General features: G+C 44.1%; 1 protein-coding gene across 1 annotated transcript in view; it reads left to right on the plus strand.

The window, feature by feature from the left end:
- The window catches only part of nbas (NBAS subunit of NRZ tethering complex), a 140,044-nt gene extending 122,833 nt beyond the window's left edge, over nt 1-17,211 (plus strand). Inside the window, exons 50-53 of the mRNA XM_084030177.1 lie at nt 1,292-1,431; nt 5,712-5,859; nt 7,237-7,371; nt 16,234-17,211. Coding sequence (XP_083886303.1) covers nt 1,292-1,431; nt 5,712-5,859; nt 7,237-7,371; nt 16,234-16,509 — 699 coding nt within the window. The 3' untranslated portion in view covers nt 16,510-17,211. The remainder of the gene's footprint in view (nt 1-1,291; nt 1,432-5,711; nt 5,860-7,236; nt 7,372-16,233) is intronic.
- The last annotated feature ends 427 nt before the right edge of the window (nt 17,212-17,638 follow it).

Below are 17,638 nucleotides of genomic sequence, written 5' to 3' on the forward strand. Positions count from 1 at the left end.
GTAATCCAGAGGTATACTGTTTTGGAGATGCATCATGCAGCGGGGCACACGCAGTCCCAGGAGCTCCTATCCACGGAGTTTGTAGTTTTATTGATGTCGCAGTGAAAATATTTGTTATCATTTTGACGGCAATATTGAAATAATAAAAATGCATTATTATATCGTGAGAATTATTGCCGTTGTCGACGGCATCTTGCTGCTGCTATTTATCCTCTCTAAGGGAAACATTTTTACTGCCTCAACATGCATTTCATTAAATTAATTTGAATGGGACGGCTTAATTTGCAAACTTAAACATGAGTAATTTGGAGCTAGAGCTTCGGCAGTACTAATAGAACTGCACAGATGGTTTCTGTGCTCGCCCAACTTCATTACAAAATTGTCATAATAAAGGTTTAAAGAAGAGGTATGTGTTTACAGATTCTCTCACAGACGTAGCCCAGCGCCTTAAAATGTTTAAATTGGACTCTGTATAGACCTTTATACTGATGAAGTATCGCCTGGCTTTACACAGATATCCAGTCTTATAAATTTGATGCCACCGCCGAGGCTGAAAGTACGTTTTATGAGTCTGGCTGCGGATGATGTATGTGTTGTGTTGTGTGTGTGTGTGTGTGAATGTATGCGTGCATGTGTAGCAGAGCCTGTCTTTGCAGCAGCCACGCTTTGGCAGCTTGTAGTTTTCCCCTCAGAAATCAGCCGCTCTCTGAACTGTTAAATCACACTAGAAGCCAACCTTTGAGAAGAAAATTAATTACTTTCCCTCCGCCTCCCCTTCCCCTCATTTTTTCCACATTAACCCTCCGTCATTCCTTTTCACTCTTACACTCTCCCTCTCGATTTCTCTCTTTCTCATAAAAAGTATAGAGATAGTTGGCCTGAGGTAAAAGCTTTTTTTTTCTTTCTTTAAAAAAAAAAAAAGAACAGAAACACAAACTCTACTGCAATCGTGAGGTTGTCAAGTTTTTCTGTCCACACCGAGAGCTCGGTTTGCAGTCTATGAAAGCGGCTCTCCTGTTCCTGTTTGGATGCTGGATAGTGTCTAGTGGATCCACCTGATGCTGCCATTTATCATCATATTAACCACAGCCTCGCACGTGTAGCACAAAGCCAAGGAAACAAATGGTTGTGCTAGTAAACTGTACGATCTTCGTTCACCTAATCCGTGCTTTGTGCTCAACGACCTGGTGATGTGTTATAATCAAAAGCCGCACAGGGGGCCCTTTTCCTTTTTTTTATTGGGTCTCAAATTGATTTGCCTCCCCTGCTTTCTCTCCACCCTTCCTCTCAGGTGGAGATAGACGATGTGGAGGATGAGGAGAAGCGATACGCCCTCTTCCTGGAGCTCCGCGAAGCTGCACAAAAGTGGGAGGACTTTCAGCTGCTCACGCTGCTCCTGCAAGCGTGGCCGCCCATGATGAAAGAGGAAGTGTAAGACAAATGTTATTTCTTTTTATTGCCCTTTGATTCCTTCAAGTATTTTGACTTTTTGGAAAATGTACCAGCAGCTGGTAAGCCTAGCTTAGCATTAAGACTGAACAAACCCAGACTAGCCGTTTCCCGCTCTTTCCAAAGATACCGGCACCTTGTTTAATCTGGAGAATGATATGTAAAAAGACTAATTGCTGAGCTAGCAAGTACCTGATAATTGGATATGGAATATGACTTAAGAATGTGAACTAAAAGGTTTTAAAGGCAGTTTTCATTCAAGCTCAACTTTAATGCTAAGCTAAGCTAATCAGCTGGGGATTTAACACACAGACATGAGCGGTATCGTTCTTTGCATCTAACTTTCGGGAATAAAGTGACACTCATAACTATGAGTGTAAGCATCACAACTACAGATATTGCTTCTTCATGAGTTATTAATTTGCTCGCAACCCCATGTTTACAGCTCATTTACTAACTCATACAGACAGAAAGAAAGAAATCATAAATATATATTCTTTAGGCAGGTTTTTGAAGATTTTGTGCAGAATACCAACAGCATGGCAGCTGATTTACTTTCTTTCTGCCCTTACTCACCTCACTTAATTCTCTTTATTTTCTAAATGCATTGGCATCCTCTCAGCATCTTAAGGAAAATTAGTTTTAAATCTAAAATGAGTGCTTTTTCACCACTTTGCTTTGTGTTTCGGCTCCTAACAGTCACTTTGAACTTCATACTGTGGCTTCATCGCTACCAAAATCAGGGACACATAGAGACGCTGACATTTTAATGGGGATTTCTGTGCAACAGGTTCTCATTTCCCTGAGAGCGGTGAGGGAGAATAGAACCTCTAATCACTCAGGTTAACGCACTGCACATAAACTAGTTGGAAATGGAAACAGGCATCTTCAGGAGGCTTCGGGCTACTTGCACCAGCTGGCACAGTGTGAGCCTCAGCAAGTGTTGCTTGTATTTTTCGACAAGTGCCTAATGATGTGATTGCTCTTCTCTTTTCCCATTGTTCTTGATTAAAAGTGAGTGGTACTCTGAAGCCCGCTGAGACGATACAGGGTTATGCTGTCGGGAATTTATCCTTCCAGCTCAATCGAATCAGACTCCGTTTCAAACAGTTTCGATCAGCAATTTAAATCAGAGTTCTTCCCCAGTGGTTGTTAGACACTCACAAGTACAAGGCTGTGTATAAGTGTGTGTGTGTAAGACGTTGTTGGTTTGTTGATGAACAAGATGTGTTCATTCCTTCTGCATCAGTTTAAAGGCCAATACAACCTGCTCTTTCAATCAAAAAGGAGGGTCACAGTCCAGAACCTGCTTGAAATGTGAAGGTGGTGGGCAGAAGGGGCCGGACTTCGAGGGTCAGGAATGTCAGCAGCAGTGGCATCAATCACCAAACTGGGCCGGAGAAGGCAATCCTCTCTGACATGCTGGTCTTTCTGCCGGGTCCTTTTGAAGCGTCTTTAACCAAATAGGAGGTTAAAGGTTCCTCAGGAGCCACAAGAAGCAAAATAATGGGAAAGTCACCCTTTGTATTTACTGTGGAGACACTCTGCCAGTTAAATGGATACAACAATCAATGCAAAGTAATAGGGGTGTGAATCTTTGGCTTCCCAGCAATTCGGTCAACGATACAGTAGTTGGGAATTTTTTTTTTGTTTTTTTGGAACGATTCAATTTGATTCTGTAAAACACGATTCGATTCAGTAACTTGTACCAAAATTCTATATCCATGAAATAAACATACAATAATGTGAGTGAGACTATCTGTATTCTTCTGAAAGGTGAAAAAATAAAATATTTATTCTATAAAAAAGTAGTCCTGCATAATATTTTATGCTGAATACAAAAATGTAATCCTCATTAATCATAATTAAGAATCACGATTCATCCGATAAAATGCATTTATATCGATTATTGGTGAAGCCAAAACGATTCATTCTATTTTTTACTTTAACAGATCGATTAAGTTGAATCGGCATAACTGCATTGAAACAAAGTCGGTGTGTTTGAAGGTGATCGTTCCTGGTTCGACCCCAGAACAGGAAGCGTTTTTGCACACAGAACCTAAGGTCACATTTAAGAATTGTGGCATCAAATGTGCAAAGACGTATCTTTGTCTGTAAGGGAGAGCGTGCATGTTGCTGGGATTGTCTTGCACTGAGTGCAAAGCAGCTGCAGTCTAAGCGTCGCTGCCGGGACGCTCGGCTCCAATCCCTCTCTTTGATCTGCAGACTGAGCTGCTGTTCCGTATTTCAGATTTAGATTGCAAACATAATGCGGAGTACAAACTCAGCCTCTGATTATGGATTTTTGTTTTTCGCTCGTCTCTTTGGTCGGCATCGTTTTCAAATCGCTGGAGTTAATTTGCTGCAACATGCATACACTGTAATGCTCCTCTTTGAAGCTTAGACGCCTGAAACTGAGGTCTGATCTGCGTTAAGTCTACCCTTTATGTACACTAAACATAAAACGTACACTAAGTATGTTTTAACGGCTGCTGCATCCGGCCCTCATAATTCGGGGGAAACAAAACTTAACCTTGAAATGCCTCATTTAAGATGTTCCTTTCAGACTTGAGACACATGGATACACTTAACTGTTGCTCAGTGACTCAGTGTTTAATCCTGGTGGGGACGGAAGTGTGGTTTTTACGGCGTGTGTCTGTGGAGATTTGTTTCAATAACACTACAAGAGGCTTGTTTTTGGGAGCTATATCGAGTCGCATCTAAAAAGCTTATCCTTTTTTTTGTCCGTCCGCATCCACTGAGTCGTGATTCAAAGCACGATTGGAGGCTGGCTGTGAGTCACACCGCGCCCCGTGATGACAGATCTGGCGAGCGCACTCGACACTTGGTCGTCTGCATGCAGCAGAGCCTTCGCCGCGGCCGCGTCACGCGAAGGTGAAGCAGCTCGGCGGGACGAGACGCCCCCCGCTAGCTGGACGGAGAGACTCGTGGTCACACACGGGGAGCCCTGCTGTCGCTCTCCTCCTCATTTGAAAGCCCTTTTCCATCACACACACGCCCTCTTATCTCTGCAGATATACACGCATATCACCTCCTTCCTCTAACAAGCTTTCCCAAGACACACTTCAGCAGATTCTCAAGGATTGATCAGCATGTTGCCACCTACCCTTTATCATGTGAAAACACCCGCAGTGAAAGAAAGCAAAGATCCCTCCTCTCGTCTCCGACCTCCCTCCTTTCTCCTTTTCTTCGCTGTTCAATATTTAATGCACTGCTTGTCATGTTAATCACACACATAACTTTCAGCAGGGCTGGCACGTCGACGCCAATTTTTCTAACCAATGGAAACGTATTCCCTCCTTTACGGTGGTGCATCGCTGCTTGTCTCTGATGGATGAGTGACAGAGTTGTTCTAAGTCAGGTTAAAGGCTCCATGCAGATAGAAATGAGGCCTTGGCTTTGCATTTAGATTGATAAATGGATAGATTGATGGATAGATGGATAGAGAGAGATGCATGCATACTTTATTCATCCTTTATTTCACAACTACACCCTCCATTAGTGTTGGCTTGGCCAGCAGGGACTCGATCCTAGCATCGATTCTAAGCCACGGTAATGATAATATTAATAGAATGAATCATTTCAACGGGATCCATCCGTCAACCGAGATCTAATTAACAGATAGTGAGTCGTTCCGTGGCTTCCCATAGGTTTAAAAAAAAATGTTCTCCCTACGAGCGATATTATTAAAGATCCATGAAGGTCGCGTTGCCTTAACGTCGTTGGCATTTGCCAGCCTTGGTCGGAGCTAATCGGTTCCTCTGGAGGCATCAGCAAAGGTCTTGAACACCTCATAAAGGAGAGTGTCAACAAAGTGACGGCTGTCAGCGCTGGCAGCTCGTCCCCCCGGTGTTCACGGAGAGAGAGAGAGAGGTGTTTAATATTAACCGCATGAGCGAAGTGGTCAAACGAGTGAGAGTTCCTTCAGATCGCCGCGATCCTTCCCCGGTTTAAATGCGCTCACGTCGGCCTGTGATTTGAGTGTGGTATTCTTATGTTTGTATTATTCATAATAACATACGCTAGTCGGCTGCTGTGACCGTGTCATTGTCTAACAGGATTAGGGTCTGCCGAGTGTTGGGTGAATAACATTACAGTAGTAAAACGCACTCTATTACTATTATCTGTGTGTTCCTGCCTGCTTCTGTCATCCTCACACTAATACTGGTCTCTGTGGTGTTCAGCCGTCTGCGTTGCCATCCCATGTTGACCTCTGACCTCGTCTCGCTCTCTGTCTCCAGGGCAGAGACGGAGCGTAACCCCTGGGTGGTGCTGACCTCGGCCCTGCTGTCCGCCTGCCAGGCGTCAGAGGCCAAATTAGACCTGGGTCAGCAGGTTGTCGCCATGGTGCGCTCCCTCTACAGCACCAAACACAAGCTCCCTGCGCAGGTAAGCATCATTTTTTAATCATTATTATCCTTGGATAACTCTCTGGCACTGCTCGTGTTTTCTGGCCTGTGAGGTATGTAGATCAAATTGAATTTCACCCATCAATTACATTTTGTTTTGTAAACCATTTTGGTGCAAAAATGTGTCAAGAAAATAGTCCTTTTAGGCTTTTATTTTTACAGCTGATCAGTTTGAAATATTTGCAGGGAGTAGTGGATCCAGAAGGAGCAGCCACAGCTGAAAATCTGTCAGCAGAGTAACCATCACTTTCACTGAATTCAAATTAGATCCCGGTTGCCCACAAGATGATTTAAATAGTCCAATTATTGTCTGACTTCTTTATTAAAACGTCAGTAGTTTGTTTCGCTGCCCAGAGGATTCTGGTTCCTTTTGTATTACAGAAAATAAGGTGTTACCAAATCAACCGAGGCTGACTTTAAATACGTCTTTAAATAAAAGACCTCAATAGTTCTTCCACTAATTAGTGCTTTACATATCTTGAGTTCATAATGCTGCAATGGCTTTCATCATTCATCTGAAAGATGGAGATGTATTTATTATGACTTTAAGTACAGTGAGGATAGTGAAAATGTATATTATATACAAAGAACCCTCTTTTTCGTTTCATATAAGCAGTATTGTGAACTAACTCTTGTGTGAATTCAGCCTAACCTCACTGCAGTGCAGCATCTTCATTCAGGAGCCTTAAGCCATTAGCCATGTAACCCACGGCAACATGTTAGCATCAGCTCAGTGCTTTCTGCAATGTACTATAGGCTCCCGCCCGCTCTTTGATATCCGACTGCCCGTAATGCTATTCATGCCCTACTGAGCCCCGTGGAAGTGGTGAGCCTAATGCCATTCTGTATGTCTAGCGCCAGCTGACTGTGATATTAGTTTAGCGTTAATGCTATTCAGCGTGAATAGGCTAGTGTCTGCCTGGCCGTCTAATACCAGTGTGGGAAGAGGGGTGGGAGGTGTAAAAGGAGGCCTTTTACTCTGTTCTGAACAGCTTTAATTTGAATCTGCTGGAATGAAACCGCCGGAGCATGGGGGAGTCAGATTGCATTGTGATATCCATATATTACTGGGTAGGACTGTGAATGTGTGTGTGTTTGTGTGTAGATCTTTTTGAGTATTATGTGCCTGCGTGTCTGTACACTATATGCACATCGATTAACCTTTATGTTCCGTTCCTACTCTCTTCCCTCCGTCTCCTCCTTTGTTCTGCTCCACTCTTTTTTTTCTTCACTTTCTTGTTTACCTTTCTCCGTCTTCATCCCACGTTTGCCTTTATCTCTTCCTGTCCTCCGTTCATCCATTCATCCACGCATCCATCCGTTCATGCATTAACCCCCCCTCTCTCTTCCTCTGCAGTGTATCCGTCGTATAGCTACGCTGCTGCTCCACAACCAGCCGAGCCTCCAGCAGCCTGCGCTCAAGCTGATGGCTGAGAGTGGCGATGAGCACCTGCTGCAGCTGACTCTGGATCAGATCAACGGCATGACCGCGGTAAGTGACTTGGTAGTGGTGTGCATGGTCCATATTCAAACGCCGACCAAGCGGAGTACAGGATCTCAGTTTGGATGCGGAAATTGCCATTGACATTATTGTTTTTTTTAATTATCAGTTTATTATTTGGTCTCTAAAATATGGGATAAGAATTCTAAAAATGATCTTCACAACAACGTCCCTCAAGGTAAGAACCAACCAACAGTAAGAACAAACAAAATGAGTTATATACAGTAGCAAATATTCAGATTCGAGAAGCTGGAACTACAAAAACACACCTTTTCTTGATCAATACTAATATATGAATGAATGGATTCAAAATGAAACAAGAAATTAAAAATTCTTAATGATCTTTTCATCACATAATCCAGTGCTTCTTGAAACTTGTTTGGCCTAGGAGCCTTGAAAAGGAAGTAATGTCCTACTTGTTGAACAGACAAAGATTTATTTTCTTCTTGAAATATTTATAATTTTAGTGGAAGGTATTTTTCTCATGAGTTTCATCATCCAGTGACCCCTCAGGTTTACCTTGAGAGCCCTTAGATGACATCCAACGTCATCATTGTTTACGTTTTAAAAACAATAATGTAAAAATGTTGACTGTACATCATATTTAATGTAGAAAGGAGACAACTGATAAAGATGTGAGCCAAAAAAAATGATAAAACCTCCCCATAAGGAAGAAGTTCTCCAAAAGAAACCCAACATTCACACGAAACGCTCCTCTGGCGGTGGCGAGCCACAATCGGATCGGGGAGTAATAGTTTAAGACTGTGTGGGCCGCTCTCCGCCGTCTCCCCATCAGATAAGCAATTGTCACAAAGTAGGTCTCTCAGACCGAGCAGACCCTCTCTTTGTTCCCGGATCAGATAAGAGAAAGCCACTCCATTAAGTGACAGAGCCCCTATTAAATGAAACATTAAAGCTCCTATATCGGTACACCTGAGCAACACTGCTGCTTTTATACCGCAGAGGAAAGGCGGAGGTGGCTGAGTGCGGCGGGGTTGTTAAAAGTTGGAAGGAGAAAAGATGTAGCGATTTAGAGGAAATCAGATGGGGGAGGGGGGGTGTTTAGAGAGAGAAACTGGATGAGAAGGGACTTTTTAAAGACAGAGCCTATGTATGAACATGGAAAGCAAGTGGAGAAGACTGAATGGACTGAAGATGGGTATAGGAGGGAAGACGTATAGATCAATCAGAGAGAGTTAGAGAGGGAGGGAGGGGGGTGAGACAGGTAGTGTGTCACCCTGCTTTGAGAAATAATATCGCCTCTGCCACCTGAGAGAAGAGGGGCATGTTGGGAGCAGCACAGAACCGTGTTCATCCGCAGATAACATCAGCAGAGACGGAGAGAAAGTGTCTCACAGCTAATGCATCTGATAGCGTGGAGCTGCGTTCATGTGGGGCTCGAACCTGCGTCGCTTTCTCTTGTGTGTGCCGGTTTGTGTGGAAATGAATTTGTTACAGTAGTACAGTGTTTAATACGATGGCATGCTAGGGTCACTGTAGGAAAAATAACACGAAAAAAAAAAACTGAGCCGAGAGAGAAGAGGAATATTCCGAGAAAAAAAGTCGCAAATTTGCGAGTTTATTATGATGCAAATAACCGGCAATTATGCTAGCTAACTTCCCACGAATGTACGCATTTCTTTTTCTAATTAATACATCACAACGTGTGACAACATACATTTGAAATTTTTAAGTACAGTGTTTAATACGATGGCATGCTAGGGTCACTGTAGAAAAAAAAAAAACTGAGCCGAGAGAGGAGGGCAATATTCAGAGAAAAAAAGTCGCAAATTTGCGAGTTTATTACGATGCAAATAACCGGCAATTATGCTAGCTAACTTCCCACGAATGTACGCATTTCTTTTTCTAATTAATACATCACAACGTGTGACAACATACATTTGAAATTTTTAAGTACAGTGTTTAATACGATGGCATGCTAGGGTCACTGTAGAAAAAAAAAAAAACTGAGCCGAGAGAGGAGGGCAATATTCAGAGAAAAAAAGTCGCAAATTTGCGAGTTTATTACGATGCAAATAACCGGCAATTATGCTAGCTAACTTCCCACGAATGTACGCATTTCTTTTTCTAATTAATACATCACAACGTGTGACAACATACATTTGAAATTTTTAAGTACAGTGTTTAATACGATGGCATGCTAGGGTCACTGTAGGAAAAATAACAAACGAAAAAAAAAAACTGAGCCGAGAGAGAAGAGGAATATTCCGAGAAAAAAAGTCGCAAATTTGCGAGTTTATTACGATGCAAATAACCGGCAATTATGCTAGCTAACTTTGCGCGAATGTACGCATTTATTTTTCTTATTAATACATCACAACGCCTCGTTAAGGGTGATGGGTGTTGATGGTTAAAGCTACCGCTAGCATCTTAGCCCAACCGATCAATAAACACCTATAAGATGACAATTTGAACCATATAAATCAAACCAACAATAACCATCAACACCCTAAGGACCTTACCGAGGCGTTGTCACACGTTGTGATGTATTAATTACAAAATTAAATGCGTACATTCATGGGAAGTTAGCTTGTAAAGCATTGTAATAAACTCGCAAATTTGCCACTTTATAAACCCTTTTTCTTGGAATATTTTAGCATGTTAGTATTTAGGGATTCTCCCGTCCGACCTCTTCTTTCCTCGTATCCATTCTGTTATTGATTTCTAACTTCAGCTGAGTCGATAAGAAATTCAGGTGAGTATACTGCGGAAGTTTGACTTTTAATTGACTTGTTGTTACTAATATATAATTTCTCTAAGCGTTTCATTATTTCCACCACATTATTTCACTCCCACGTACCAGCGAAAGAGGAATTTCTTTAATTCAAACCATGTGAAAGATTGAAATGCCACTCTTCATTTATTTACCTTCCCTTTCATGTCTGCATTCATTCGCCAGAGGTTAATTTTGGCCACGATGCAGCATATTTTTTTTATCAACAGCAAAGCACCGCGCTCTTAATTAAATACATAAAAATGACATAACCCTCCGAGTGATTGACAAGCCTTATCTTCCCCAACAGGAGTGTGTGTTCCCCTGGCACTCGGCTCTGTATCTGATGTCATAGATTACTGTGCACATTGTTTCCTCCTGTATCAACAAGATTTTTTTTTCACAAGCGAGATGGCCCTGGATCATCAAAAGAGAGGGGAAAAAAATATGATTTGTTCTGAAGATTAGTTTTTAATTAAAATGGTGTTACGGAAAAACCACTTGACACGAGAAGTAAATGAGAAAAAGTAATTTATTTGGCTGCGGTGTGAGGTACGTTTATTTTGCTTTAGATATCGTGTTGTTGCGTCAGGATTGGGGGGGGGGGGGGGGGTGGAGACAAAGAAGTAGTAGATGGAGCAGGTAATGAAGAAGAGGCTCTATTCTTTTTAGTGATTCAGAGAAATACAGGCTTTTCTTCCTCTTCACTGGGAGCATCTCCCTGTTTTCTAAGCCCCGCCCCCTCAAGTTACTGTTGCTACGCCTGGCGGCGTTTATTTCCCGCATAGCACAGATGCAGTATGATAACAATGACTGATTTACCACCCGGGATTCACATTTGTTATTATTTATTTTGTCAGTGTTTACCCTCTGAAATAACTACTGTCAGCAGATTTGAGTTGCTGTGACACTATTTCTGCTCTTTAATTTAAATTTAGATGCATTGTGCCTATTTTTATTAAATATGTATTAAATGTTCATTGCAGCTTTCTTGTACAGCTTTAATATATTGTACATTAAGTATTTTTTCTAACTGTTACATTTACATTTGCAACAAAAATAAATCCCTTGTACGTGAAAACATGAAGGAATACATCAGGATGGATATGCTAGTCGTGGACGGGGCTTTTTTAAAGTCCCCTGTAACCCCGTAAAATAATGCAGCTAGTCGTCAATATGCTAGTCATCAATATGCTAACTCTTAGCCTTTAAAGTAATGCTAGGGGGCTCCTGTCGTAAGTGAGCTAATTAGGTGGACATGCCAACAATTGCAGCTTGTGTTAGAGCAGAAAAACGCACGTCATGGTTTAGTAAAGGCAAATATACGAGCCCATCCCCAAAATGTGTCTCTCTTCTACTACACTTATGGCACACAGTGAAAGCAGCGTGCCGTGCCGGGCCGGGCCGTGCCGGGCCGTGCCGTGGCTTCTCCAAAGGATCACACACCTTGCTGATCTGCCCGGTGGTGTGTGTACAGGATGTGGGAGTGTTTGTACGAGCCTGTGATCCAGTGATTATGAGTGTAATTGCTCGTTTAAGTGGGCTTGTTTACAGCTTTTGTGCCATATTTGACCCGTTAATCTGGCTGTGTTTGTTTGCAGCTCAGTGTGTTTGCTCGCTGCGTGTTTCTGTTTGCTCATGTGCGTCACAGCCCGCTTTTATTTCGTTTTTTTTTTGCCTCGCAGCCTCATCTTCTGTCACTTTCAATCATGTCGCGCTGTAAGCAAGGACCGTTTGGTGTTTGGTGTGTGTGTGTGTGTGTGTGTGTTTGCACGCTCGGTAAACTACAGCCCGGGGACAACTAGGACGGAGGGATGAGAAGCAGAGCCTTAGGAAGGAGAGAGAAGGGAAGGAGATGGCTGCGTTGTTGGCTGGCGTTGCAAAGATGCTTTATGATTTAAATGATAAAAGAAGGCTTGGCCATGCATTATGTATCAGGCGTTGTACGTGTACGGTAATTCCAATTAAGCTCTCAGCCGGGTTTAGCTCGGGAAGAAGGGGGCGGCGGAAGAAAAAAAACACGTACAGGAAATGAGAGACGTGCTGAGCGAGAATAGAAAACAAGGGTGTTAACGATTGACCGGACCAATCAGGCAACGTTTAGCGGCCATCGGAGGCGAGCGGGGAGGACAACCTTGGCCGTCTCTCACAGAGCGAGACGGTGAGAACTGAGAAGGTAATAACGAGAGCGGGAGGGGGGGCGGGACGTCTTATGGCTACAGTTTGATGTGTCAGGTCTCTTGTCATGCTGAGTGTTTGTTCATCCGCACACACACCTTTATTGCAGGAATACATACGCCCAAGGGCAGGTTTTTATGTTCTCCAAGCTGTTGACCTTTTGAGAAAGAAAGCAAGGCATCATGGATGCATTCCCTCCTCAGTCAGGTTTGGTTTGCGGCCCAAAGTCGGGAACTCAAAGAGAGAGACGGGCGGGGAGGGAATCCTCAGATATACGGGTTTGTCGGAGGTGCAGTCGACTGGATCGTTCGCCGTCGTTGAACCGGAGGATGATGTACTTCACATGCTGTGACTCCAGATGTGGTGCACTGTCGGCTGCAGTTGTCACATTTAGTCCCAGTCGGCAAGTCCGGCGGATGGAGGGCACTCTGTCAGATTTTGAATGTTTCCAACTCTCACGCTCCTCCCCCTCGACCACCGAGCTCCTCCCCCACGACCACCAAGCTCCTCCCCCACGACCACCAAGCTCCTCCCCCACGACCACCAAGCTCCTCCCCCTCGACCACCAAGCTCCTCCCCCACGACCACCGAGCTCCTCCCCCACGACCACCAAGCTCCTTCCCCTCGACTTCCTGCCCTTTGAACTCCCTTAGATCACGTCACCTTTGAGACGCTGGTCCGATGTTGACTCTGGTTTTATCACGGGCACCGTCGCCATCTTTCTTTTTTCCCTTCTTTTCCACCGGTGTTTTCTTTTCCTTGGTTGTTTTGGACCTCCTTGTTTCGCTTTTTAACGAGGAATCGGAAGCTTGTTGCTACTGTTCATATGTTCATAATATCGTTTTGATATAATTCCACTGATTGATGAATCCCATCCCTTCCTTGTTTCCATGAAGTTGAACAGTATTAAGAAGGAGAAAGTAGTTGTTTAGTTATAATAAAGTATATAAGTAGTCCTTGGGTTACATTTCTCAGTAGCTGCAGAGGAACGGCTTCACTTAACTTTTGTAAAGAATATAAAGGAAGAGAAGAGATTTTTACATTCAGGACCGTCTCTGGGTAGCGATCATTTAAATTCTCGTCGTTACACTCGGCTGTCTTTACGTCCATGCGCTGCATTCTTCCAGTCCTGGAGGTGTGAACGCCGGACGACGGCAGCGCTCGGAATGTGACAGGGCTGTTTGTGCCGTGAAAAGGACATAAAGTTATCTGCTGCGCTGTGATATCAAAAATCCCCCCCTCCATCCATCCCTCCGTCTCTCCGCTGCTCCTTCACATCTATTTTAAGCTCCACTGTCAATCCAACTGACTCCCAGACTCAAATGTGTCTCTGCTGACAGTTACAACCTGGAAGGTGGGTGCCTGTATGTGTGATTTATTTATTTATTTAGTTGTCTTCCATATTGGTTATGCTGGCTGTGAGTTTCCAGATTCTGAAGGTGTGCCCTCATCATTCCAGCCAAACGCCACAGAAGGTGATCTCAGTGATTAGCATGCCTTCAGGTCAAATCAAGTCAAATGTGTTTGCACACCCTTTAATCACACTGACGGTTTCAAAGGGCACCGCGAGGCTCCATTTAACACAGTAGAAGATATTGGAGAATAATTCCGGTTTATTACGTTTTTTGGGTCTTTTTTTTCCCGTAGCTCTGTCAGTGCAGCTCTTTGCTTCAGACTGAAGTAGCTCAACAACTATCGGATGGATTGCAATAAGATTTGGCGCGGACGTTAATGTCTCCCTCGGGATGAGTTGTTATAACGTAACTGATCCTCTGACTTCATCTAGCAGCGGGTCAGATATTTTATTTGTCCGATACTTTGGTTTATGACCTCCAAACTAATAACGTCCCCGCCTCAGCTGTACTTTTGTGTAGTGTTATAGCTGGATTATTCTCGTTTAAACATGACCCATAGTGCAAACTCCAGCAAATTGTACATAATATATATAATAGTATGAAGTAAATACAATGAGTTCCTCATTTTGAATAGGGTGGCATTTGTCTTTTTTCACAATTTTCACAATAGTTGCAATTCATTTGGTGTTCATGATGATTTTATAAAATATTCATCATTGATTGTTTGCTGTTTGAACAAACTTCATCTCAAATTGTAATATTGATGAAAAGTTTTTGTATTTTTTGTCGTTTTTACTGTCTTTATTTTGGGCTTGCTAGTCATCTGTTTAGCACTTTTAGCTGCACTGTCCCGTCTGAAAAGTGCTCTACAAATACATTTAATTGGTTAATTGATCCAGATTTCACCTACAGTTGTTTGTAGTAATGTAGTAGATAATCCTGCCTTGGCCTTGTTTGCAGCCTCTCTCATCATCTTACTTTATTCGTGTCACTCTGTACCCAGATCTCAGGAAATACTCCACATCCTTTGCTCCTTAACCTGGTTTGAAATCATCGTTGTCAGACATTGAGCTTCAAAATGGGTCAACAGGCTCCAGAAGTCTCACGTAGAACAGCCTCTGTTGAGGCTCCGAAATCAAAAGTTTGGAGCGTTAAGTTGTTTTGACGTGTCACTCCTCCGTTCCTGGAAACAGTTGGTGCACTTAAAAATGTATCCGATGCTTTGAGTGCACGTATGCCTTTTTCCTCCAGCTCTCTCCCTCCAGCTCTCCCTCGTCTTCCCCTTCATTCTCACTACAACCGGATCCCCTCGTCCACCTCTGTCTCCATCATTCGAGAGTGTCTCCGTCCGTCTTTTCCACTCCCTCCCCATGGCTGGTCATGATTCATCTCCGTCTCTGAATGGAAGGGAGAAATGAAATTACTCGCCATGCATGACGTATCTCCGGGTCATCTGTGTATCTCTGTAGCTGTAAGATGTCAGCCCTTTGTCTCCCTTTGGTACCATGAACTTCAACGGTGAAAACAATGTCAAACCATGCCAGGTCAAACTGGTTTAACTTAACGACGAAGATCTCTCAACTCACAGGAGATGTTCAGGTTCACTAATATCCATCCTCACGGTGAAGTGATCCCCTTTTTTTTTTTACCGTTTTTGTGTTTTTAAGCATGAATCTTCCTTCAAGGAGGAGGGGAAAAGAATGGAGCGAGGCCGGCCTCGATGAGGTGAGGGAGAGAGAAATTCATCCGTCTCTGCTCCCGTTCTCCGCTATAGACGAGGAGACATGAGCTCCACATTTATAATTGATCTGCCTCAGCTCCAGAAATACCCTGACAGGGACTGGCTGTTGTCTGTCTGCGCTCGTGCACCAACGCGTGTATAGTTTTGCGAGTGCAGGCATAATAATAGACGGCAAACAGGTGAGAGGATGCTGGAGGAGATAGGGGGGGGGTTGAGTCACAGAGAGCCTTTTTTCCACGGCAGCACTCAGCCCTGCTTCTCCGCGGCCTGTAAACCACTCTCGGCAGCCCCGCCGGCATTTAGCTGTTTTTGAATTTGCATGCGTTTCATTGATGTAAGGAGGCGTGAGATGGGATTAAAAACATTACGTAAAGGTTTCCGCGGCCGCGTGAACATGTGTTCTGAGCGTTTTTTTGGTTTCTTTGAAGAAACGCCTGTTTGCATGTGCGTGAGCCACGGGGACAACGCGGGATTTGTCCCGACACTGTGACCTCATCAGGTTTCTCCAAGCGTGTAACATCGTAATCACACACAGGGTGGAAATACTGCAGCAGCAGCAGCGGGAGGCTGGGATGCATTGTTTCTGCAGACTGCTGTGGCTGGTGAATCTCCAAAAATCTACCAGCCACAAAGAGTGTTATCAGCCAGAGGGTGCTTAGCGTCGGTCTGCTGAGTGAGAGCTGGTTACCTGGCGGATAAAATGGTTGTGTATTTCCCAATATTTCTGGCAGTTACTCCTGGCGTGTATTCACAGGGGATGAAATGTCGTAAACGCACTTAAAGATAGTTCCTCCTGACTCCATAACCACATTTGACATGTTCTCCCATCCTCTCTTCCCCTCCAGGAGACGGCTTCCTCCTGCGACGCCGAGCTCCTCTCATTACTCCTGGACGCGGGGCTCCTGGTGGGCTGCGTCTCCTCGGCCCTGTACCCCCCGCTCAGCGCCCACATGCTGGCCCAGCAGCAGGAGGGAGGCTGGGACGTGGAGAAGGCGACCGGCGAGCTGCTGGCGGCGGGCCACGGGGCCGAGGCGGGCTCCCTGCTGCTGGCTCACCGCGGGACCCACCGGGCCCAGTTCACCTTCAACTCTGCCTTGGCGGTTCTGAGGAAGTGGCTGTGAAGGGGAGGGAGGGGGGGTTTGGAGCGGAGCCAGGGACTGCGGTGATGAAGCGGAGCAGATTTAGGGAAGATGCCGAGGGGAAGAGTGGGATTAGATTGGATTGAGATCTGATGAAATAAGAACGAGAATAACGGTTAATATTAGACCTCTTGCATTTTGTTCTGTTATTCGTCGTGCGAAGACGTGTCTACCTTTAATACATCTGCTCCATTAGAAACACAGGTACATGAATGCAGGCACACAGCCTCTGCTGACTCCCCTCAGACTGGGGGGCGACCAGAAAACGCACCTCCTCGCTTGTGTTTGTTCACGCCTGCGTCCTATTGTGTGATCCAGTAATTGAGCGGTAGCCGGGGAAGCCGAGGCTGAATATGAGCCTATTGTTCCGTGACAGGTTTTTGCCTCTGTGACGTCCCACCGTTAAACACCCTGCCTCTGCTCCATTGTTTTCACCCTAATAATGTCTAATTAATTCCCTCTAAACAAATTAGCCCCACAGCTGCCCTGCGCTGTGTGTTCTGGTGTGTGTGCCCAAACGCCATATACATGCACGGACACCCTGGCGGTATCACGGAGAGCTAATGATGATGAGGAATACGTGTTGGTGCACACAGTGACGCTCCCAGCATGCTTTGTTTCACTTTCTAAAATGCAGGTATTAATCTGTGCCACCTTTTAGATCGGAAATAAAGAAAAATCGTGTTAATGACTTTGTTGTATTTCCTTCTTGGTAGTTGTAATAGACAACATCTTTCATTTTTGTCTTCTTTTGTTCAAGAAAATATTTTTGAAAAGTACATTTTCAGTTGAAGGGTTTTTGGAAATATTTATCTGCCATCTCACAATTCTATATTTTCATTATAAATATGCTATTTTCTCATTGTTCCAAGTTAAAAACAACCATGTGACCCGAACATCCACGCACTTGTTACAACCGTGACAACCGAGCCCAAAAAGAGAAAAAGAAAAAGTGTTTTCACTGGTCAGAACGTACGACTCCCCGGGGATCTGAAACGACTGACTGCTTTCACCCACTGTGATGTCATCAAGAGCATTTTCAACCTCTTTCTCTGTCAAACAATCAAACTGTTTTCTGGAGAAAACAGCTGCAGGGCAAACAATGGGGGGA

This window comes from Eutrigla gurnardus (assembly GCF_963514095.1).
Source record: "Eutrigla gurnardus genome assembly, chromosome: 16".
In the NCBI taxonomy this organism is placed as follows: domain Eukaryota; kingdom Metazoa; phylum Chordata; class Actinopteri; order Perciformes; family Triglidae; genus Eutrigla; species Eutrigla gurnardus.